Genomic DNA, 23,194 nt, shown 5'->3' with positions numbered 1-23,194 from the left:
ACCACTTTAGATCATTAAGGGATGCATCTCAATGGAGTACATAGTAAGTAACTTCATGGTCTGCATTGCAATTAATGTTGGAATTTTTTCTATGAGCAAACACACTGAAATATTCTTAATATGTAACACACTGTAGTCACTAACACTGGTGTGCTTTCAGTACCTGCATCATCCTTCTACTCTACAGAATCTTGATTTTAAGAAAATGGACATCATCATACCAGTGTCAGTGTTTTATATGTTTAAACTACGTTACTGCCGGATATTTAAAGAATTTAAGCCCAATTCACACCTACAAATAAAAATATGGAGAAAATGAAAAACCCCACAAGAGGCTCTCATAATGGTGACAGTCTTTAAGAAGCATTCTCACTCTCCCTCTTTATACAACATATGTACACATTTTGTTTTCCAAATCATTACAGAACAGAAAAAAGGAGCATTTAGCCATTAAAGAATAGAAAAACCGAACACTAAATATTTCACTTTGTTTAGAAAATTAAAGAAAAACAAATGGTTCATGGTGCCAACTTAATCACTGGAGCCCTTACTGATTTTCAATGAGCCATTCGGAAGATAAAGGATCAACAGTGAAACAATATGATATACATATATATTTAAAATGGAAAAAAAAGCAACAGAGGTTTAAAGCACAAAAAAGGACGGGCTCTGCTCTGTGAGTTTTTCTATCACGTGATGGTTTCAGTTCCGGTCCGTTTAGACCACTTCATGACAAAGGCAGCACTGAGGAGCCCAGCGCTGTGGCAGCAAGACGTTAGTCCATGCTTCAGTCCTCTAGTCCACTTTCACCACACTGTAGATCTTATTTACAAACCAGAAGCAAGCGAAGAAGCCAATTGTACCTAAAGGTGGAAGAAAGGAAAAGCACATAATTTCTGTAAAAGTAAATTAATTGATTTAAACCTTCAATATTGTAGCTTATTTTCTTCCTTTTATTTGTGGAAAAAGTACTCTATATAACTACAGATAATTTCCCCCCAAATTGTAAGTTATTATCCAGACCAAACACCTGCAATCATTACAGCTGTCAATCCAGCTAAAGAAAACTCCTCTAGAGCCATGAATACCACAAGAGAATATATAGATATATAAATATTACTGATACTGGTCATTTGGTTATGGAAATTCAAAAAAAAAAAAAAAAAAAAAAGAAAAGGGGGAAAAAAAAGAACCTGAATTTATTATTATTATTAAATTACTATTCAAAAATAGTTGGATCTTTATTGTAGAAGGTCCAAAAAGAAACTTCTCTGGAGTCACAGTTTGCAAAAAACATATAATAGATATATTGCCAGAGTCAAAATCAAAACTTTTTAAGTCCTATTACTCATGATCAATTCCAATATAAAAAAGTCACATTGAGTTTGGATTGAAAATATTCTCAGTTAAGAGTATTTGGATAAATGTTCTAGTTAGCCATGTGCCAGGTACTTTCAATGTAATGTCGAGGTTATTCTGCGACCTGGATCCTGATCAATCTAGATGAATCAACTGCAATCAATTTGGTAATTTAGATAGAATCAAGACAACATAATAAAAGAAAAAAAAAATATATATATATATATAAATAGACAAAAAACAGCAAGCTCGGGTGCATACATTCGTTCCTTTAGTTAAAATCCCAAATCACTTCATCTGGGTTTAACGCTGTCTGACTGCTGAATGGGGGCCACACATAAAGCCCCCAGCAGAAATAAGTTGTGATCAAAGTTGGGATGAGATGGCAAAGAGACAACAGAATAAAAAGTGAAAAGAGGAAATGACACGGATTAGGAGTATTTAAATCAAAACTAGCAGAAAGGAGGGAAACTAATCATCTTTTTCCTGAACTGCAGAACTACTTTGCAGCGATAATCTTTTGACATCTTGTCGGCTTGCTACTTATAGCTCTGACCCAAGATAGTGTGAACCAGAACAGCCGTGACAAGCGTTGCTATGGACTAAATTTTTTATCTGCCTAATGACAGAATAATACCAGAACATATGTCACCATCAAGATCTTGGTGAGCCAAATGATCTTGTGAAACAAACAGACTAGGCGGGTATGTGCTCATTATTCCCTACTTTATATTATCCTCTTTCTGCTGACAACCTGAATCTCATTTGAGTCGGCAAGAAAGCTCAACAGCGCCACACAGATCTGCAACTGGAGAAATCTAGACTATTAATGTGGCTTGTAAGAAACAGTCCTGCAGGAAAATGAAATCAAAATTTAAAAGTTTTTCAGCAAAAGGAAGCAGGAAGTGCTCTAAAACGTCCTGGTAGATTGCTTTGTGAACTTTGGACTTGATAAAGACCGGACCGAGTTCTGGGTGTAATGCTGGACTCAGACCTGAACTTTAAGAGTCACATAAAGGCAGTTATAAATACTTCTATGAACCACAAATCTATAACAAGCTTCCAGAAAACTGCAAAACAGCTGAAACACTGAGTTCCTTTAAATCGAGACAGAAAACCCACCTGCTTAGCGCTGCTTTTGATTAATAATACATAGAAATAAACTTGATTGACTGAATCATCTCAGAACTGCCATCATACCAATTGAGTAGGATTTTTTTACTACATTATTTTTTTCACTCAACTTTACATTAAGCCAGCTTCTTTATCAACAGTATTTTAGTGACATACCAGATGAGAAAGTCATCAGTGACAACTGTCAGCAGTCTTCCCCATAATTGTGCAGTCTATAGAATTACATTAAACATGATTTTTAATTGGTCTTAAATTATATTTTAATTTTCTGATAACTTAATTTTGGATGTTCATTAGATGTAAGCCATTGTCATCTGAATGAACAGAATCAAACACTTTTGAGTGTAACAACTATTAGTTTCATTTTGGCAACTTAAGTATTGAAATACATTCCTTTATCTTTGTAGATACGTTTTCTTATCTGTGCAAATACAAAAGGTCACTAAAATGAGAGCAAATAAATGTTGAGGAATTTACTTATGTCTATTCTTAGAACAGGATCTTAAATGCTCCTCCTGCTGGTAATCTGACTAACCACTAGTATCAGACTACCTTTGAAAAGACAGCATAACCCAAACTCTTTACTGATCTTAAACTTTCATTGAATTTAATGAGACATGGAACAAAGTCATGTCTGCAATACACACCAACAAGGATAAAACAAAAATAATTATCATTAAAAAGTACAATTCTTACCTGTAAAGAGGAAGAAGATCAGAACCATAATCATAGTGTATCCAAAGTACAGTATAGTGCTTGCCGCGCCAATAATTTGCAGCTTTGAGAAGAAGTAGTGCACAGCATAGATGAAGAGATAGACTGCCGTGAAGCCGCTGGTCAGGAATGAACGCCACCACCAATGGTAGTCCTGGATGAACCAGACAAAAGATGGCGAGTTAGAGTCCGCTAAAACAATTAAAAAATGAAAAAAATCTAGGCTAAACATTCAGGTACCTCAGCACACAGGTGGAAGTAGCACAGCAGAATTGTGGCCTCAGAGCAGGTGATCAGGAGAATAATGAAAACCAGGAACAGGAACCCAAACATGTAGTACATCTGATGAGACCTAAATCAAAAATCTTAATTCATTCACCCTATAAACATGTTTAAGTATCTAATATAGGAGTTGGCGATTTCTCAGAAATGGAGATTATTTCACATTTGTACCAAATGCTGTTGAGGATGAAGAACAGCTGGATAAAAATGCAACCAAAAGGAAGGATGCCACCCATCACAATCCCAGGGATGGGCTTAGTGAAGAAGGACTGCTCAGGAATTTGACGGGGGATTTGATTTGTCCGCACCGGTTGCTCAATTGCCTGTGCCACACAGAAAAAAAAAAAAGATGAAAGTTTACAAGAAGCCAAAGATAAAAATGCATTAGTCTATGTTTTGTCAACTCGGAAGATCTAACTCACAAGTTTCTTGAATCCAAAGTAGGCACCAATGAAGGTGAGAGGAACAGAAATTCCAAACCACATGGCCAAAATGGCCACCAAAGTACCAAAGGGGATTGCAGCTGAGGAACCCTCCACCCAAAGAATGAGGTTCATCAGGAAAAAGTCCGCAAATACAATCCTAAAGAAAAAAATAATCAACGACTCTATACAAAGGTAAATTATACACTGGATAACATCAGTATTCAAGCCTCCAGACCTGCTAAAACAGAAGCGCATGAAATGTGAGCATTTGCTAAGCTAAATAATGTACCCTGGGCACAGAAGAGCTGTCAGCAATACATTGGTCTTCCACTTTTCACCTCCAAAAGCTGATAAGAAGAAGAGACATGAATTAATTATTGTGAAAGGAACAATGACAATGAAGTTTGCATGAAAGGTTATGAGTGAAATATTATCTACGTTGGTTTAACTCTGAGATATCCAACTACATTATCTAAACTGAGAGGGTGACAATTACAAAACAACTTTTTATTTATTTATTTTTCATTTTTATAACTACTTTGTAAAACTGTAACTTTCATACAAAGTGGAGAATTACTTTTGTAAAGACGTGCAGACACGTAGCCAGCAGGTGTTCCCAGCAGGACCCAGAGAACCACAGAGCACGTCATCAGAGCCCCTCTGTTGGCAGGAGACAGGAATCCAAGACAGGCCAGGACTAAAGGGGACAGAAAGTCATGAATGCATCATTTCAAACATAATGTATGTAGAATGGAAAAGAAAAAACACTTTAATAGAATGCCTGGATAACTTAAGAATGTAAAATGTATTTGGTATATGTTGCTATATACTATAATTTAAGTTGAAAGCTCTATGCTTAGCACAGATTCAGAATATCTGTTTCCATTTAGTTCCCAAAAATAATATTTATGATAAAAGTCATGTCATCAGAATTCGGTGGTAAATTAAAGAAGCTTTCTCATTTTATTTTGAACATGGGGAAAGCAGAGAATTATGCTCCAATGTTACTTGAAACTGGGTTGAATTTATTCACAACCATACACAATAATTTGTTTAATGCCGTCAAGATAGGGCTGGACGATGTGGTTGAAAAACGTATGATACAAGTATTTCATATCAGTCGATAGATAATTATTGATTTTTTTGTTTTAAATATCTGAAATACTGCTAAGCTGGTTGCATTAGCTTTCCTCTTTTATTCAGTTTTATGAGAAACCTGAAAAACTGTGCAATTATTCCAACATGTTATTGCTAGGTAACCAAAGAATGAGTGAGTTGCTAGGTAACCAAAGAGTAAGTTAGTTGATGGCACACACTTTGCTCAGCTATCTCTAAGAGGTTCGGATGAGACTTCAATGAATATTATATGTATTGAATATTCTATCAGATGTATTATCTACTGACATTGATCACATGTCAATCATGACATTTATTATCCAGCCCTATGACAAGCAGATGCTAAATTAAATAGAGTTTCTTTATTTGAATGTATTACATAAAACAGATGTAAATGTAGGCATCAAGTATTCAAATAAACTAACTAAGCATGACTGTGGACATGTCTAGCACCAAGACAGCAGCAAAGTGATTATTAAACCCTTCTTTACATGTGGATGGCACTTAGACCAGCTGCAGCTGGAGGTAAATTTGTCTAAACAACCTGTAGGACATTAACAGCAAAACATCTGGATGAAAGTGAGAAGTGAGAAATCCTTACAGAGTGTGATGAAGGTCATGATGAAGATCTGGGTGCCCTGTCCAAGGAACACAGACAGCAGCATCCCCTTCCTGGGAGGACGGAAAACATCCCCATGCACTTGCTTCCATCCTGACTCCTCCTGTGCGTCTTCCTGGGGGACAAATGTCAACACAAGGGTCAAGGGAGAGATTCAAATTTATACAAGTTTAAAGCTGGAAAGGTTGCCAACCACCAGACACTCATTCCTGCTAGACCAACACATGCATGTGAAGACAGATTTTAAAAAGGTGTAAAATTTGGTGTGAACAAACTAATTTCAAGGAAAAATACATTTTTCCCTTTTTTTGACAGATTTAACTCCTAGTTTAAAGATCCACACCATATTTTACAATCCATGTGTTCTCTGTTTGCTGGAACCATACACACCCAAGAACCTGATTTAGTTCGATCTTTAGAATGGATTTCATTAAGCTTACATAGGGTAGAGAAGATTTTTCGTTGGCCGGTGTAAGCTTTATCAAGTCACCCTGTGAAATGTAACAGAATATTTGTAATTTTGGAAGCAATGTACTCGTGCTGGGTGGTATTTACACTGCAGATTTAAAGCATAAGCCACACAAATAAGCACAAGCAGACCAATGAATGGCGTTACTAAAAAAATAAACTCCAATATACAATGTGTTAGAATAATTTCTTCAGTTAAATCTCTAAATTCCTCATGAAAATCCTTATCTAGAGTGATATGGATCTACCCACCTGCCCTGCCTTAATTCACACATACAAGAGTTTTCTATCTGATTAGTCTTAGCAATAAAAGCATTCAGGAATAGACACAAATTCAATAAATGAGAATATCATTGAAAACTTTATTTCATTAATTCATAAAGTAACACTCATACCAATATTTTTTAATTGGCCCGTATTGAAATCTGCACTGCAAAAATACAAAATCTTACCAGGTATTCTGGTCTAGTTTCTAGTTCAGGTATGTTATTACACGTAAAACAAGAAAAAATAACTTACGAATAACTTTTAAGCAAGATTTTGGAACTTGTTTTAAGTCACTAATACCCTGATATCAACAAAAAACTACTAGTTTCATTGGCAGATTATTTCACTTGTAACATGGGGAAAATGTATTATAAGCGAAATAATCCGACAATGGAATTAGTACTTTTTCACCAATTTTAAGGAATCATTGACTTAAAACAAGCTCTTATATCTTGATTAAAAGTTACTTGTAAGTTAGTTTTGTCTTATTTTTGTCTTAATCCTGCAAGATATTTACACTAAAAACTAAACCAAAATTACATGGTAAGATTTTGTATTTTTGTACTGTATATAATATCAATTTCCTTTTTTCAGTTAAATTACTTTAATAAATTCACATAACTTTTGGATGCTATTCAAAATCATTTAGATACATCTGTAGGCAGTTCAAGACGACACATGGCCCACTGTTCTAAGCATGTAAACATCAGACTACCAATTAGTTAGTAAGAAAACAATCCTTGTTGAATTAATCATTAATTTTATAAAGGTCTGTTTGTAATAATTTCCAATAAGGAAAATGCTGAAAATTTTTTTGGTACAAGTGGCTTCTGAAAATAAATGGAGATTACTTCTAATATCCTGGTTTCATAACACCAACAGGAAGTGGAAGGGCTTGTCTTGTGTGAGTAAGTGATAGTAAAAATGATTATGCAATCCTGCACTCAAGAATTCATCACCATAAGAAAGCTAGCTGGAGATCAATGACCTGGGCCGGTAACTAACACGTACAGACCTGTTCTATTGAATAAACACTTAATGATAATTACTGGGAAGATATATAGCTTAAGAAAGTCAATCATACACAACTCTCAGTGTGGCTCAAGATTTGCATAAAAACAGTATTTTCTGGTTATGACGCAGCTTTTAGTGGGAGTTCCTTGTTAAAACATTCATTTCATCAACAGTCCAAAAGAATTTTACACAAAAAACAGCAGCATTTACATATGGTGACTGAAAAGGGATTAATGAACCACTTGATTTGTTTATTCGCATCTACAATTGTTGTGGTTATTAGGGCAAAGTCCTAATGTTGCTTCATCAGTGTAAACTCAATGTGCTCCATTCTCTTGTTTCATGTGATGCTGATGGCCTGAAAGTTGTGTCTAAGCCTTAAGGCAAATACATTTTTTGCATTTTCTGTGAAGGTTTGCTCAAACTAAAATGTTTACTGTTCATGGAAGAAATCATTTGAAAAATTAGAATATCAAGATTAATTTAAGCTCTTTTAATATCACATGCATGATTCTAAAAAATTGAAATGTGGCTAAAACAATATGATAAATGTAAAAGTGTATTTCTTCATAAAAGTAACTCTAAAAGAACTTGCATAATAGGAGATTTTCCATCAGAAATGCAGCTGCTTTCATTCACAGTAATGTCCTGCAATTTATTTGTATCAATCAATCAAATTGTATTTGTATAGCATATTTCAGCAGCAAGGCATTTCAAAGTGCTTTACATCATATCAAACACAGAAACACAACGCAACATAAAATCAACTATCAAAACATGACACTAAGTCAAGTTCCATCCTTAAATTTGTAATCAATTATGTTTCAAATACAACTCCAAACAAGTGGGTTTTTAGTTGAGATTTAAAGGAAGTCAGTGTTTCAGCTGTTTTACAGTTTTGTGGAAGTTTGTTCCAGATTTGTGGTGCATAGAAGCTGAATGAAGCTTCTCCTCATTTGGTTCTGGTTCTGGGGATGCAGAGCAGACCAGAACCTTCCAGACTTGAGAGGTCTGGAAGGTTGATACAACAACAGCAGATCTTTAATGTATTGTGGTGCTAAACCATTCAGTGATTTATAAACTAGCAACAGTATTTTAAGTCTATTCTTTGAGCTACAGGGAGCCAGTGGAGGGACTTTAAAACTGGTGTTATGTGCTCTATCTTCCTGGTTTTAGTGAGAACGCAAGCAGCAGCGTTCTGGATCAACTGCAGCTGTTTGATTTGTTGGACATACCTGTGAAGACGCTGTTGCAATAATCAAAGAGATCGAAGATAAACACATGGATGAGTTTCTCTAGATCTGGCTGAGACATTAGCCAGATCTAGGAATGTTTTGTACACATCGGAACATGAAATTCAAACAGCGCCTTTACCTGATCCACCTGATTGTATCTGGCGATGTCCTTATGAAGGGTTCTCAGCATGATCATGGCAACCATGCCAGACAGGAAAAGCACAATGACCAAGGAATTCATGATGCTGTTGAACACACAAGACACGCCTTAATGCAAATACTGAAAACAATGAGTTTGTGAATAGTAATGGCAGTTTTTTTAAAGCGAAAAAGCATTAAAAGCGTATTCGGACCTAAACCACTGGATGTTGGTATGAGGCATCGAGACCAGGATGTAGTCCCACCTAGAGGCCCATTTGATGATATTATTTTTCTGTAAAATAAATTTTTAAAAAAATGCAATAATCAGGTAACAGTTTTCTCCTGACAGACCATGAACAGGTAACACATTACTAAAAAGTATATAAAGTGCTTACCTCAAATTTCACAGAATAGGTGTAAACGATTGTTACATCCTCTTTAAACTCCCCTGGCACTTCCATTGGGTTTCCTGATTCACAGTTTAGTTTGTTTTCATCTGTTTGTTTTATGCTGTTTGCAGAAAATACAAAGAGTCAACTTATGTTATAATGTAATTGTTAAGAACTAAAGCCAACTGTCATTTAGATCATAACCTTAACTACGTGCTGTAAGAGCATCTCAGTGCAAGATAACCATTTTATGTTTGAACATGTTTTTGTGTACTTTAGGACAGAAAAACAAGTCATATTTCAACCGCAGCAAAAATGATACAAAATATGGATATTGACAGTTAATAATGTCAACTATAGCCATTTATTATTAATTTCATTTTAACATACTAACAGTTTTCAAATTGTCAGTACGTCAACAGAGTTCATTATTCCTCACTAGAAATACTTCCAGTCAAATATGTCTATATTGTAAGCAAAGGAAAAGCATAGTAGCCTTTCAACCAGCTGACTGGCAGTGAGCAGCAACAGGGAAACACAGTGGAGCATTTTGTTACTCTCTGGTAGCTCTTTTGTCAGTAATAAGGGTATGAATAAAAACTTTTGTGGTTTTTAAATGTGAAACTATTGAAAACCTCTGTATATGTAAATGTAAATAAATAAATAGTAGCTGATTGTCCATCCACGTCCTCTTCACACTCACCTCTTTGGCTCAAGAGTGGCAGCAACCAAGCGAGAGCCCCGCCAACCTTCAGTTTCTCCGCTGTGGTAAGTAATCGTTATGTCCACATGGTTGAAGACATAAAATGTGTTTTTCTTGTTGAACTCCGACTGAAAAAAGATAAAAATGGATCTCATTAGTCAATATCCATTCCAGCTTTAACTTCACTTGAACATATTGAACTCCTGCTATTCTGTGTGATAGCTGAAAGTCATCAGATTTATTTAGTTTTCGCATCATATTAATATCTTTCCTTGGTCCTCCAAAATAAGATAAAAAACATGAACGCACATGCAAAATTATAAGTACAACCACCAAAAAAACATTTTTAGGCAAATTAATCAGATCTGAAGGTTCATTCCTTTATTAAAAAAATCTTTGTATATAATAGTTACCAACTGAAACATAAACTAAATGAAAGTGCATTTAAAGACACTAAGAACTGTTAGATAAATAGGCATTCTTTTTTTTTGCTGCCGATGTACATTGTCACGCCGCTCCAACAGGTATCACTGGTTGGTAAAGCCAAACTGGTTACATTCTTTGCTAGCATAGCTTAGTGCAATCAGTTTTACAGTGACTAATGCTGTTCATGCCAATTTACTTTAAATACACAATGTCATCTTTGTTGGAATTCCTTCTCAGGAAAAAAAATAATTTAAAGAAAATAGCTATTAGCTGCTGTTAATTTATTTTAATTTCACATATTCTTATAATAAAACCACAATGCAGAAATAAAAAAAAAACAAGAAACCACAACTCACATTAATTACACAGGCATCTTTTGCTCGACCATCTGATGTGACAAAGCAGCCAATGGGGAAGCCAGGGTTGCAATACTTTTGACCGTCTTCAACATCATAGCACCATGTCACTGGCATGTTGTCGATAATCCTTAAAATACATTTACAATTATAAAGGTTTGCTTAAATACTTTCCTTAGTTAATTTATTCATTTTCTCTAAATTAGCACTAATTCTTAAGGATCAATTGAATCAGTAAGCATCTTCTAATGACATGTATCTGCCACTAACCAGTGATGCTGGTAATTCAGCTGCATTCCCATCTTCAGAAAATCCAATTTTGGTGGATCATCTTTGTTCTCTGTCTTGTAAGTCTTGGTGCAAACTTTCTGGCATGCATCTTTTTTAAACTTGAACTGCAAAAAAAGACAAAAAAAATGTTTTTTAAGCTGCAACGTGGATAAAGATTTGATGGAATTAATGGTGCATCTCTGCAAACATAGAATGGATGAAACAAAAAAACGTATTTGCCATCATTCAGGCTCTCACCTTGTAAGGGGAAGACTCAATTCGCTCACCAAATAACACCTGTCCCAGGTTCTCCGATGGCCTCTTCTCATGATCATCTTTGCAGAAGTCAAACCTTTGGCAAATATTTAAATGATCATCCACAGAAAAATGATGATGCTGATCAAGACTTTTTTTAATCTAAAATATCAAATGACTTACATATCATACTCGTAAGGCAGAACAGACTCCACTGAGTCCAAGCGATTAACAAACAGCTCAATCTGCGTCTGCAAAGCGAATACTTTAAAATGTAACTTTTATAGAACATTTTTTTAAAAACAAACTAATGAGCCTGAAATTATCGAGTCCCAAATGGAAAAATAATTATCACGCACAGAAACTTTTTTAATGGCATTAGAAGCAAAACCACAAGACAATTGCTTTTAAGCTATTACTAGAGAGACGAAACAATACAAAGTGCCTAAACATCATTACAATGTACCAGTATCCTGTTCCAGACATTAGCCGGGGCCTAGAGGACAAGTGGCTAGCTACTGCTATTTCTGCCAGTTGAAAAAAGATGCCAAAAACACAAGAAAAAATATAGAACCTTCTACTGATGAACATGTACATAACTTATTAAGAATTACTACTCCACTGAAAGAAATCATACCTGGCAGTCTTCTGCCTCTTCTTCACAAAAACTCACGGGAGCTAAACCCGGAAGATAAAACGCCGAGCATGAACTGAAATATACGACTAGAAAATAGACCAATCCAACTGGCTGTAACATCTTCATTTTAACGCGGGCTAAGATCTCCAACGCTGCGATATCTTGCTGTTAAAGGCGGCGTATCCCCTAATTTATAAGGGCCTACTGTTCACTGGATATCTATGGCTGGCTAAAAGCTGTCTCGCTAACTCGAGATACGGACACCGATCCAGACTGACAACGTCCCACCTCTGTCAAGCTTTGCGGATGTCACGGGGTTTCCCCTTCAAAGCAAAGGTACGAAGGATTCGGTCTACTCCAAACGTTGGATTTCTGTGTTTTAAAATTATGCAAAACTAAGTATAATACAATTTGTATTAAAATGTTTTTATTATGTCTTACTTATATTATAATGGAATTATATAGACGCTTAAAACGAACAGATATATTTACTATTTGAATTATTTTGACAGGCATTATATTTTGACACCGTGGAACTTTACGTTGCTCCTCAGCCACCATCAACACCCTTGTTTTCCTCGTTTTTATAGCTGAGCTAACTTAAAGAGGGAAGATATAAAGTACAATTGTGAAAATTAGAGAAATCAGAATTTTTGTAGAAGAGAGCAGGCGGCATTTAAAATAAACGAAGAGGGAAAATCATTCGTAAATTTGGGAAATAATGTAAATAAATGATGCCTAGAAAAACCGGAATGATACGTAGCGCTTGTACAAGAAAACGGAAGTTCACAACTTTGCATAGTCTGTGGTGAAGGTTTTTTCTAAAATAACTAATTTATTTGCCGGTATTATAGTGCTATTCTGTGTCTAAATAATCAGCCTATCACTTCAACTGATGTAAATTTTTTCACATTATTTAGTTGAGCTTTAATTCTGTACCATCAACTGTAACTCAGAATTTAAGTAAACAAAATGTACTCACATCCTGATCCTGGTATATTGCAAATATTGATAAATAGATAGACAGACAGACAGACAGACAGATAGATAGATGCTTTTGTAGGTGTTCAGCAAGAGGCAATTTTCCATCCCCCAATTACTGAAGGCCCTTGATCACAAAGTCCTTGTTCTCCATTCCATTTCATTCCTGATATACGCTGCAATATAAGTAATAGCAGAGTACTTCTGAATGTGGCAGAACGCAGACCTGTCTTTGGTGTCCAGCATAAACAGGAACAAAACCAGAACTGTTCTGTGAAACCTCTCCACGAAAACACAGTTGCAACTGGAAATACTGTGAAATAACAGCAACATTTCAAAAACTGGACATATAATTCAGTCTTTTTTTTAATGAATACTAATAATGAAAGTGGGCAATATGTAAGCTCCTAATTTAGAAATACCTATTTATATCCCCAAATCTTTAGGTTTTTGCGCAAAACACAGATTATGAAGACACATCCCAACTACAGAAACAACTTCAGTATAATAGTACATTTAAATCAACAAAAGAAAGTCTTTTCCTGACATTAAATTAAGTTTTGGGTTTCCCAGCCAGAGTCCAGCTAAATTTACCCATCACCTATTTTCAATGCAATGTTGAGTCCCTTTCAGTGGAAAGTCTTATTTATAACTTTTAACACTGATTCATGAATCCTCAAGGTTCATAAATTGCACAGATGAACCTCTGAGTTTCATCTGTGCAAAGTGCTTCACAAAAAGGTAACCCACAAAATGCACAGAAAGTTACAGTGGAGAATACAAAACACAATGCAATCATTAAGGCCTAAATCTAATTAACAGCTTCCTCGAATTAAAGTGTATTTGTTTATCTGTAGCAGTGCAGAATGACCCAGTCAAAGTCCAGATCTAAATCCAGGAAATTGATGTCCACAATCGTTCTCCATTTAGTTTGACAGAGCTTGAGCTTCTTAGCAAAGATGGACATTTTTTGTAAGGTGGACAATTTTTGACTGAATGAAGTGATGTTCATTCAGTCACTTGAGAGAGTGAAAAGAAATGGTATGAGTGGTTGCATGACTAAAATCTCAAGGGATTTAAAACAATTATTTCATAAGAATAAATAATGAAAACGATGTTGAAACATTAAACCTAAACAGAAAATGACTGGGATACTAGAGCGGTTGCAGATGTGCAGCGCCTTGGAGTTCCACTAGGGGTCAGGAGTATGTATTTTAGCCGGAAGAAGGTAAATAGAGGAAGAAGAGCAACCGTTGTTCACTATCATTGTATCCTCCTAAAGCCTGATAAATTTCGTTGTTCCTCGTTATAGCACGTTGTTAGCCTGCATGCTTTGAGCAGACTAAGTTCGTGTTGTTTTAAATATTTCACACGTAGCGCCTAAACCGCAGTATTGAAGTGTTTTTTTTGTAGCTCGTGGGGAAAGTCTTCTAACGTGAATAACTGTTTCTCTGATATTGGTGGCGCGTTTATCGCCATTTTGCGCGTTGAGCGACTGGAAACCAGCAAAAAGGTAATTATCTAGCAAATGATCCGTTTTTAAGAGCATTTTTATCGTTCCTGTGCAATATTTTCCGTGTGATAGTTGACCCGAACGGCATTTTCTTTGTTTTTCAGAATGGCCGAAGCAGACCGACCGGGGAAGCTCTTCATCGGTGGACTCAACACGGAGACCACCGACAAGGCCTTGGAGCAGTACTTCAGCAAATATGGCAGGATCGTCGAAGGTGGGAATGACCCCTCCACAAGTAGAACTCGATTTTAATTTTCTACTGATTTAACACCGCGTACAAAGCTTATGTTTTGCTGTACTTAATACACACTTAAAATTTAATATTTTATTTGTAATATTACAGTTTAAATTGAATCTTTTCCTTTTGTTTAGCAGTTTTACCAATATCTAAAATAAATACTGAAGACTTTGAACTCGGAATGTTTCATTTTCACTTTCGATAGATATGATGAGTGTTTTTTTTCAAAATACTCTGAGGGGTCTTTTGAAAAGCTAAATAGTTTATGGATGTATAATTAAATGCTGAAATATTAAGCTGTTTTATTTCCTTTGCCCAATTACATTAAGGGTGTAGTGTTGAATGCCCGCTAAGCCCCAAAAGTTGCTTAAAATAGGAACACAGATTCTGGTTATCTCAATGAATTGTTCAAATAAATGACTTGTATCTTTATCCAGGCAAAGGGTCACCTTTGTTACTACATAATCTTTTCAGAATTAGTCATGGGTTAAATATTCTGTTTTGGTATAATAGACATAACATTTATTTTTTTTTTAATAAGAGTTTAATGTTGAGATTAAGTCACAATTTGTCAATTTTTCCTCCCCAAGAGACTTTGGACATTGCACATGGTCAATAGAGGCTCTGTGATCAAATGTGTCTGTATATATATATATATATATATATATATATATATATATATATATATATATATATATATATATATATATATATATATATGTGTATATATGGGTTTTTTTTGTTGTTGTTTTTTTTTGAGTACAAATTCTGAAAAATGACGGATTTTTAAAAGAAAAACATCCCAATTCAGCCAAACAAATCAAGATTTTATCAAACCTAAACATTGATATGTCCTGGCTATGTGAACAGAATACTTGGCATTTGACGACATAGATTTTGAATGTTATATTATCAATGGGAATCAAAACGATTTTAGTAAGACTGCATACTTTCCGATGGCGACACATCAACTTTCAAATCAGTAGGTTATACCAAACTTTCAACCAGTGTTTTAAAAATAAACTGTTATGTTTTAAATCTGAAAATGTTTTGAAATTTTTGTTTAAAAAGAAAAAAAAAATTCTGGTCTTACCTTTTCTCACCTTTTTGTATCTATGTTTCAGTACTTCTAATGAAGGACCGTGAAACAAACAAATCGAGGGGCTTTGCTTTTGTAACCTTTGAAAGTCCGGCTGATGCAAAAGATGCCGCCCGGGAAATGAATGGAAAGGTGGGTCTTTATTTTTCTTCAAGATATTATTTTTTTATTAAATTTTGAAGTTCTGATTGTAATTGTAATTTTTTTTTTTACCAGTCTTTGGATGGGAAGCCTATTAAAGTGGAGCAAGCTACAAAGCCTCAGTTTGAGAGTTCTGGCAGACGAGGACCGCCTATGCATTCTCGAAGCCGGGGTCCTCCCAGAGGCCCCCGTGGGTCAAGGGGAGGAATGAGGGGGCCCCCATCCAGAGGTAAGATTTTAATCAGAATTAGTTTTTTTTGGCAGAGTTTGCACACAAAGTAGGAATTGTACTTTGATTTCCTCTCGATAATACAGGCATTTTTAAATATAGACATTAATAAACTTGGATGAATGCTGAAAATATGTCCATCTTTTAAGACTACTATGATTCAGAAGATGGAGATGGCTATTATAGTCGGATGTCATCCAGAGGTCCCCCAATGAAACGAGGTCCACCAGTTCGCAATGGGGGTCCTCCACCCAAGAGGTCGGCCCTATCTGGTCCCATGAGCAGACGTGAGTATTTAAAACGGTCTCAGAATATTCATTTCTTTCTTTTTTTTTTTTTTTTATTGTTTCTTAACGTTTGGGGGATATATCTGTTAACTTGTTGTCATTTCAGCTCCCATGTCCAGAGACAGGGATCCCTATGGCCCTCCACCCCGCAGAGACTCCATGTCCAGGAGAGATGATTATCCCTCCCCAAGAGATGACCATTACAACCCTAAAGATGGGTAGGAAATATCAGAACCAGGGTCTATTGTGAATTATTTCTGAGCATAAACAGGAACATTTACACATGGGATTAAAAAAAAAAGGATTTACTAAAAGATAATATGGGAAAGATGTAGAATAAACGCTCCATAAACACTTTTATTGTACCTTGTTGTTGTGATGAGCCTATATAGATCTGTCCTGTTTAATGATTCTTAGATACTCCAGCCGGGATTACAGCTCAAGAGACCGGGACTATGGACCCCCTCCCAGAGATTACTCCTACAGAGAATATTCTAGTTCTGGCTCCAGAGATGACTATGGCTCAATGTCAAGAGGATACAGGTATGCCTGTCGCTGTAGCATATTTTGCTTGATGATAAATTACCCAGAAATGATTGTGATGAATTGTAATGTAATGATGAAGAATTACATCAAAGCTCAAAACTGTAATTTCTAAGCAACAGTTTACACTGGAACTGAAAGAGATTTTAAACATGCAAAAGAACATAAACAAAACAACCAAAAACACTGAATTAAATTAAAAATAAAAACCTACACGCATCTAAAACCATAAATAAAATAGATTATGAAGTTTCTGTATGTAAAATTGCCCTTCAAAAATATTAATCTTAGGTTTCATACCAGGAAAACTGCCAGATTTACTTTTATAAACAAAAGTGCAAACTAATAACAAAAACGCTCCATTTGAATAACTCCACTTGCGTTTTCTGGCTTGTGTCTGCAATAATGTGCACCTGGCAAGTAACTGACACCAGAGTTCACTCCTTCAGCTAAAGCAACAAGAAGGGAGGGGTCAGTCGGGTCAACACACTGGAGTGAAGCCTTTTGTTGTCCAGTCTGGTAGAAGGAGAAATGGGAAGAAAACGAACAACCAAATGCAAATTATTGAGTTTATTTTAATAACTCATGGGCTTTCTATGACAGGCTTAGATACAGGTTTGCTTTAATTCTTAAGGTTTTAAGACATTCTTAAAATCACACCTGCTCGTCTATTTATAACGGGGTTGTTATATTTTTTTATTAAGTGACCGTGATGGTTATGGAGGTGGCAGAGAGCCAAGAGGCTACATGGATCGTCCTAGTGGTGGCTCCTACAGAGATTCCTATGATGGTTACGGTAAGATACAGCTCCATGAGCTCAACAAATTATTACTGTCACACAGGAAAAAGCTGCAAAAATAAGTCATGGCACAGGCTGCAACAGAAAGCTCAAGTTCACTACCTCCCAAGAGAAGAACTTTCACCTTGAACAAACCTCCAACTCGCACATTTATATTTAATTTAAATATTGGCTTCTATGCTAAAAGCAGAAATTTGACTAAAAGCTCAGTCCACTCAGTGCAATTTCTATATTTATCAAAAGTGTGACAATTTCAGGCAAAGACACAATTTGATTTGACTTGACGCAGAGTATGCAACTGTAAGGATCCCTCAAAAACCTTGGAAATGTCCATTAAGTGTTGCCTAGCAAAGCACTCCCTCAAGGAGTAAACTTCACAAACCTTCAAGACAAGTCAGAAAACCTCGTCTCTTTTCTTCACCTGGACCTCTTAAAGAAAAAATGGCTTCCTGAGTAAATGGCATGCAGAAATGGAGTAACACTACCCACTTATTCAATGTAGAAGACAAATTTTATGTCAACTGCAACTGCTCATCAACTAAAACATCCACATTAAATGTAGAACTCAAACAAATGGAAGATGAAAAAAACAACAACACACAACCCATGAAATTTGTCACAGGATGAATTCTATTGGCAGAAAGTGCGCACTTAACGGTGCAAGTAATTTATTGAAGTTGAACCTTACCTGAACCATTACCTGAACCATTGACCCTGCAGGTAACTCTCGCAGCGCCCCACCCTCACGGGGCCCCCCACCATCCTATGGTGGAAGCGGTGGAAGCAGTCGTTACGATGACTATGGCAGCAGCTCCAGGGACGGCTATGGCAGTCGTGACAGTTACCCCAGCAGCCGGAGTGACCCGTACCCTCCGAGCCGTGGAGAAAGAATGGGTAGGCAGGAAAGGGGCCCGGCCCCCCCTGGCGAGAGAGGCTACCCTCCTCGTGACTCGTATGGCTCAAGTCGTGGAGGGCCTCGCGGTGGCCGTGGTGGCGGTCGGCCTGATAGAGGAATGGCTCGCAGCAGATACTAAAATGGACTTGGAAGTCTCATTAATGCAAACTTTGATCTTCGTACATACTTGACACATGTTTTGGAAGAAATCTGATGAATACAAACGGACAAAATGTGTCTTAACTCTGTGACTTAGGAAGCTTAGCTTTGTATCTTTTACTTTCCCCGTTTTATGTGTATTTTTTTTCCCCCCATTTTTTATACATAGTATTTCTTTACCTATGTCACAGTGTAGTTATTAAGTGTTTTTGTCAGTTCAGTGTGAATTGAATTTGCAATGCCCTAAATATGGCTTTCATACGCTAATAAAGCTTTTAGTTGAAACTCTACATCTGCTCATCGATTTTTCACCTCAAGATTTCTAACAAATGTGGGGAAAAAGGGACGACACGTCTCCTTTGCAAAGTTCTGTAATCATAGGTGAGTCTGTTCGCACATGTGATGGAGTGGAATGAAATATTAAACAAATGTGCTTCCAACTGGACACTACTGTTTGCCAGATGGGGAAATGTTACTGTCAAAATGTTCCAATGTAGTTCCCCTTGGAAATGGATCCATCACCCTAGAGCAATTTGATGACATGCAACGACAAAACCAAAGGCAACAAGCAAACACAACTCGACCGATAGTCATCAGCTGGTAAGCAAAGCAAACCTTTGTTTCTCACCTGTAAATGAGTTTCTCATTGTCCTGTATTACAATCTTCACTCCAGACAACTTTTGCCTCAGGAGACACTGCAATAAGGAAGTCAACTGAAATAAGCGCTTTTAATTGTTTGATATGGTAACTTTTTAAGAGCAACAAACCATGAGGATTTCTTCCTTTTGATCAACAAGATTGACAATCTGAGCCCTCAAAACTTTTTTTTTTTTGCTCAACGAGTTGTGCAGTTTCAAAGAATTGGCATCACTATTTTTTGTTTGACATTAAGTGACATCTAGTAAAAAACGTTTTGTCTTGGTAAAAGCCAAGAAGGCATAAATTCTGTTCAGTAACCAAACCTCTTCTACAAGCATGCCCCAAAACACTGGAGACCTGTGGAGAAACGCCATCAACCCAGCAGCCTAACTGGAGGAAAATAAAAATCATACGGAGAAACTTGGATTGAGAACTACAATATCTTTATATTTTTATTTTTCAATACACACTTAAGACAAGGACAATGTTAATCTTTTTTTCTGTTGCAGGATGAACATCAAAGCAATGGCTGCTGAAATAAACCAGAGTTCTATCCTCCATTTGTTGGACTGATTTAACCAGATCGTCTTTAATCAACGTAGGTATGTCCAGCACATAACAGCTTCTTGATCAAATATTACATTAGCATGTAACGTGGAATATGTTGGCCAACACGTTCTTTGCACCCCAGTCATATACAATATCAATGTTGCACACCAATATTATAACAATATGTTGTGTTGCCTTACTCCCTCTGGAGCCCAGACAACTGGTCCTCCTTTAATCGCGTATAAACTCATTTATACATTTTAAATTGTTCCTGATTTGTAAGATTAGCTGAAACTTGCTATCATTCTATAGATCTAACTTTCAGTTTGATTAAATTTTTTTTCATAGCTTTACAGGTGCTGTTGCAGCCCACTGTTGCAGGGGTTGGATGAAACTGTTCGACTGGAAAAACTTGTTGGAAGAGTCCAGACTGAGGAAGTGGTTAAATTTGATATTTGTTGTTTTAAATAAAGTCTTTAAAATCAGCTTTTCCTTTTTGTCTCAATATAACAGTGAAACTGGGAAAGATGTTCAGTAAAGCAGTTGATGTGTAATATTTCTTAACATAGCAAATCCAAATTCATTTTCCAGACTTTTTGAAGTGATGCTAACCTTTGGTATAGAAATACTTGATAAGATGGATTTAAAAATTGGGGTGTGCTCTAAAAGTTTAACCCGGTTACACCAGTGATACCTTGAAAATGTATTTATACTCAAACTTTTCCCTTTTCTTATCTCTCACAAACGTTAAGGTACTTTAAGGCTTTGTGCGTTAGACCAACACAAAGTAACATAATTGTGAAGTTGAAGGAAACGTAACCACAACCATGTTTGACATCAACAGTCATTTGGAGAATTATCTTTCTTTGCGCTTACTGCTGCAGGTTTTTGGGCCTAGTCTGTACCAGATTGGCATGACTAGACTGAATTTTTTTGCCCATCCCTGAATTCCAAAGTCTTACCACAAATTCTAAATAAATTCAGGTCAGGACTTTGGCTGGACCATTTTATTTTTGCTAAATTACTTGCTTAGTCTGCTGTGTTCTGCAGGAGCTAATACATTTTTTTTATATAATTAGGTGAAGATGTGAAAAACTTAATGAGGTTTAATGTTTTCAAGTAATGTTTTTTTTTCTTCCACTCTGTTTTGTTTTGCTCTATTCTACTACTGTACAACATTCTGGTTAAGCAAAGTTTTAAATGCGTTTTTCAGATAAATTGGATTTGGGAGTAAACATCGAAAACATAACTGAGAAATTACATGCACGTGAGATAAATATACAAGTTGGCTAATTTCTGAAAGCAATTGGACTTTATTTAGGCCTGTTAGTGTAAAAATGAATCTTCCAATCCAAACTCAAATTATTAAACTTTAAAGAACAGTGAGAGAATATGAATTTCACATTTGCAAGTTTCCTAAATTAGTTGCAAAACACCCCGTCAGTCTTGTTGCAGACCTGCTGTTTTTTTTCCCTCATGCAAAAATATGCTGATGCATGTAAGATATCAGTTAGTTTCTTTATTTTCTGAGCCTTGCTTGATTTGTACTTGATGATACCATCTGCTCTCTCTCACAACATGTGCTGCTTTGCAAGGGGAAATCCAGCACCCTGTGTATTGTTGAGGTGCCTGTTTGCCAGTAGGGGTGATCATCAGTTTTGCGTGTAGTAACTGCGTCTTCCACCCCCCCACCCCCCTCTCGCCGCCTCGTTTTTTTTTGTGTGTTTTTTTTTTTACTTTAGCAGAAGTGCGGATGTGAGTTGCATATTGATACGGAACAGGCCGCCACTTTTCTGTTTTAGCAATGCGGGCTTAGGCGATGATCATTTTGTGGAGCTATGAATCCCGAGGAGCAGACGGTAACGTGGTTGATATCGTTAGGAGTGCTCAGCTCGCCCAAAAAGAACATATCGGACCCGGAGGAGTTTCTGAAAACATCACTCAAGGATGGGGTCGTCCTGTGCAAGCTCACGGAGAAACTTATACCTGGCTTCACGCCCAAGGTGAGCTGCTGATTTATTAAGTAAACAAATGTCAAACGATCGACTGATCTCGGTGAAAAGAAGGGAGGGGTTTGATGAAAGTGATACCGACAGGAACTTGTCTGCAGCCCTGGCCTTGCATTCTCTACCCGAGCTGTAAGTTTTGACAGCTGAACGCTTTTCTATTACTTTTTCAGGAAGTGCTGCGTCGGATTAAAGTAGGTTTTCTGCGAGTTTACAGCCTACAAATTTCAATAAGCGATTTCCTGTGGGGGAAAAAATGTTCCGCATTCTTGATATGACTGAGTAGGTCAGTGTGAAACCTACTAAAACAAGCCTAGATTTGCCATAGGAGTGCACCAAATAGTTCACACTTTCAATAGTTATACCTGGAGAATTCACCAGAGCAATAACATTTTGACTTTTTAGTGCGATTAAAGTGATTTTGTATGTTAAATGTGGAGGTAACAAAGTTGATAATAACAGTTGCAAATTCAGGTCGTCACTTCCTCTTGAGCGGCTGCTCTTCCCGGTGTTGCGTCGAGATGCGTTTCCCCACCATTTCTGCCCTGCTGTCAAGCCATTGCGCGTCTTTACTGGGGTTTACGGTGGAGAATATGGCGCGTTCAAGTACAAATTGTACACTAGATTATCTATGTTGAAGAAGCTGTGAAATTAAATCTTCAAATCTTATTTAAATGTTTACTAACGCCTCCCCTCTCAACACTTAGCATTTTAAAAGGTTGTACCTTTAAACACTGATTTCATTAAATTATCTCGGTAAAGCTGGACTCCTTTGATCGACTAAATGTAATAAAAACTAAAATTATAATTTTTTAACATGATCTTGATTAAAAGCAAGTAAGTCATTTGTTTTGATTTTTAGAATATTTTAATACAGAATATTTAATTAATTTACTCTGTAGGTGAATTCCAGAGTAGATTAGAAAACTGCTTATGCTCATTTTGTGTAGTACGGCTCTGGTTGCCTCACTGTATTTAAATATAAGACTATGCCACCATAAGAGGTATTTTTTTCAGACACATGCAAGATGCTATACGCTTGTATAGCATCTTGCATATAAAATTTGTTTTGATGTCATAATAAAGCATAAAAAGCACATATCTATTTTTTCACATTACATAGTACTTGGGGGCTGCACAGTGGCGTAGTTGGTAGAGCTGTTGCCTTGCAGCAAGAAGGTCCTGGGTTCGATTCCCAGCCCGGGGTCTTTCTGCATGGTCTTTCTGCATGTTCTCCTTGTGCATGCGTAGGTTCTCTCCGGGTTCTCCAGCTTCCTCCCACAGTCCAAAAACATGACTGTCAGG

General features: G+C 36.5%; 3 protein-coding genes across 9 annotated transcripts in view; 2 read left to right on the top strand and 1 right to left on the bottom strand.

Annotated features, from left to right (window-relative positions):
- Nucleotides 1-341: 341 nt before the first annotated feature.
- Nucleotides 342-12,125, bottom strand: LOC122836788 (transmembrane 9 superfamily member 2). 2 transcript variants are annotated; one of them, XM_044126650.1, is made up of 18 exons: nt 11,811-12,125; nt 11,357-11,424; nt 11,177-11,270; nt 10,919-11,043; nt 10,649-10,778; nt 9,867-9,994; nt 9,170-9,284; nt 8,987-9,066; nt 8,773-8,878; nt 6,090-6,140; nt 5,632-5,764; nt 4,492-4,611; nt 4,204-4,261; nt 3,912-4,071; nt 3,661-3,812; nt 3,448-3,559; nt 3,190-3,361; nt 342-863 (listed from the first exon to the last, which is right to left on the bottom strand). In XM_044126650.1, the coding sequence occupies exons 1-18, from the start codon at nt 11,934-11,936 to the stop codon at nt 796-798; spliced, it is 1,998 nt and encodes a 665-aa protein (XP_043982585.1). In that variant the 5' UTR covers nt 11,937-12,125; the 3' UTR covers nt 342-795. The 2 variants fall into 2 exon arrangements, with proteins under 2 accessions (XP_043982585.1, XP_043982586.1); XM_044126651.1 differs by lacking the exon at nt 6,090-6,140.
- A 1,849-nt stretch (nt 12,126-13,974) lies between these two features.
- Nucleotides 13,975-20,368, top strand: rbmx (RNA binding motif protein X-linked). Of its 3 annotated transcripts, none has more exons than XR_006371764.1 (10): nt 14,016-14,304; nt 14,409-14,518; nt 15,667-15,773; nt 15,858-16,011; nt 16,161-16,298; nt 16,405-16,516; nt 16,716-16,841; nt 17,546-17,637; nt 19,844-19,932; nt 20,232-20,368. XR_006371764.1 is itself a non-coding variant. In XM_044127671.1 (9 exons), the coding sequence occupies exons 2-9, from the start codon at nt 14,410-14,412 to the stop codon at nt 18,672-18,674; spliced, it is 1,152 nt and encodes a 383-aa protein (XP_043983606.1). In that variant the 5' UTR covers nt 13,975-14,304; nt 14,409; the 3' UTR covers nt 18,675-19,869. The 3 variants fall into 3 exon arrangements, 1 of the variants encoding a protein (XP_043983606.1); XR_006371763.1 differs by having other exon boundaries at nt 19,844-19,936; XM_044127671.1 differs by lacking the exon at nt 20,232-20,368 and having other exon boundaries at nt 13,975-14,304; nt 18,361-19,869.
- Nucleotides 20,369-21,598: 1,230 nt separating this feature from the next.
- The window catches only part of arhgef6 (Rac/Cdc42 guanine nucleotide exchange factor (GEF) 6), a 37,385-nt gene continuing 35,789 nt past the window's right edge, over nt 21,599-23,194 (top strand). The window contains exon 1 of one of the 4 annotated variants that reach the window (XM_044127664.1): nt 21,599-21,886. In XM_044127664.1, the coding sequence (XP_043983599.1) occupies nt 21,722-21,886 (165 nt within the window). In that variant the 5' untranslated portion in view covers nt 21,599-21,721. Of the gene's footprint in view, nt 21,887-21,958; nt 22,022-23,194 lie in introns of those variants that run through there. The other 3 variants (XM_044127665.1, XM_044127663.1, XM_044127666.1) reach the window with 3 other exon arrangements.

Source organism: Gambusia affinis, linkage group LG09 (assembly GCF_019740435.1).
Source record: "Gambusia affinis linkage group LG09, SWU_Gaff_1.0, whole genome shotgun sequence".
In the NCBI taxonomy this organism is placed as follows: domain Eukaryota; kingdom Metazoa; phylum Chordata; class Actinopteri; order Cyprinodontiformes; family Poeciliidae; genus Gambusia; species Gambusia affinis.
Note: the sequence above shows the minus strand (reverse complement) of the source record. Positions and strands in the feature narration are given on the sequence as shown.

Coding starts and splice junctions, on each gene's coding strand:
- LOC122836788 (XM_044126650.1), bottom strand. CDS start 11,936: ATGAAGATGTTACAGCCAGTTGGATTGGTCTATTTTCTAGTCGTATAT. Junction 4,612..5,631: donor CATGACCTTCATCACACTCT/GTAAGGATTTCT, acceptor TGTCCCCTTTAG/TCCTGGCCTGTCTTGGATTC. Junction 4,072..4,203: donor ACAGCTCTTCTGTGCCCAGG/GTACATTATTTA, acceptor TTTTTTCTTTAG/GATTGTATTTGCGGACTTTT.
- rbmx (XM_044127671.1), top strand. CDS start 14,410: ATGGCCGAAGCAGACCGACCGGGGAAGCTCTTCATCGGTGGACTCAAC. Junction 16,012..16,160: donor GAGGGGGCCCCCATCCAGAG/GTAAGATTTTAA, acceptor CCATCTTTTAAG/ACTACTATGATTCAGAAGAT. Junction 16,517..16,715: donor CATTACAACCCTAAAGATGG/GTAGGAAATATC, acceptor AATGATTCTTAG/ATACTCCAGCCGGGATTACA.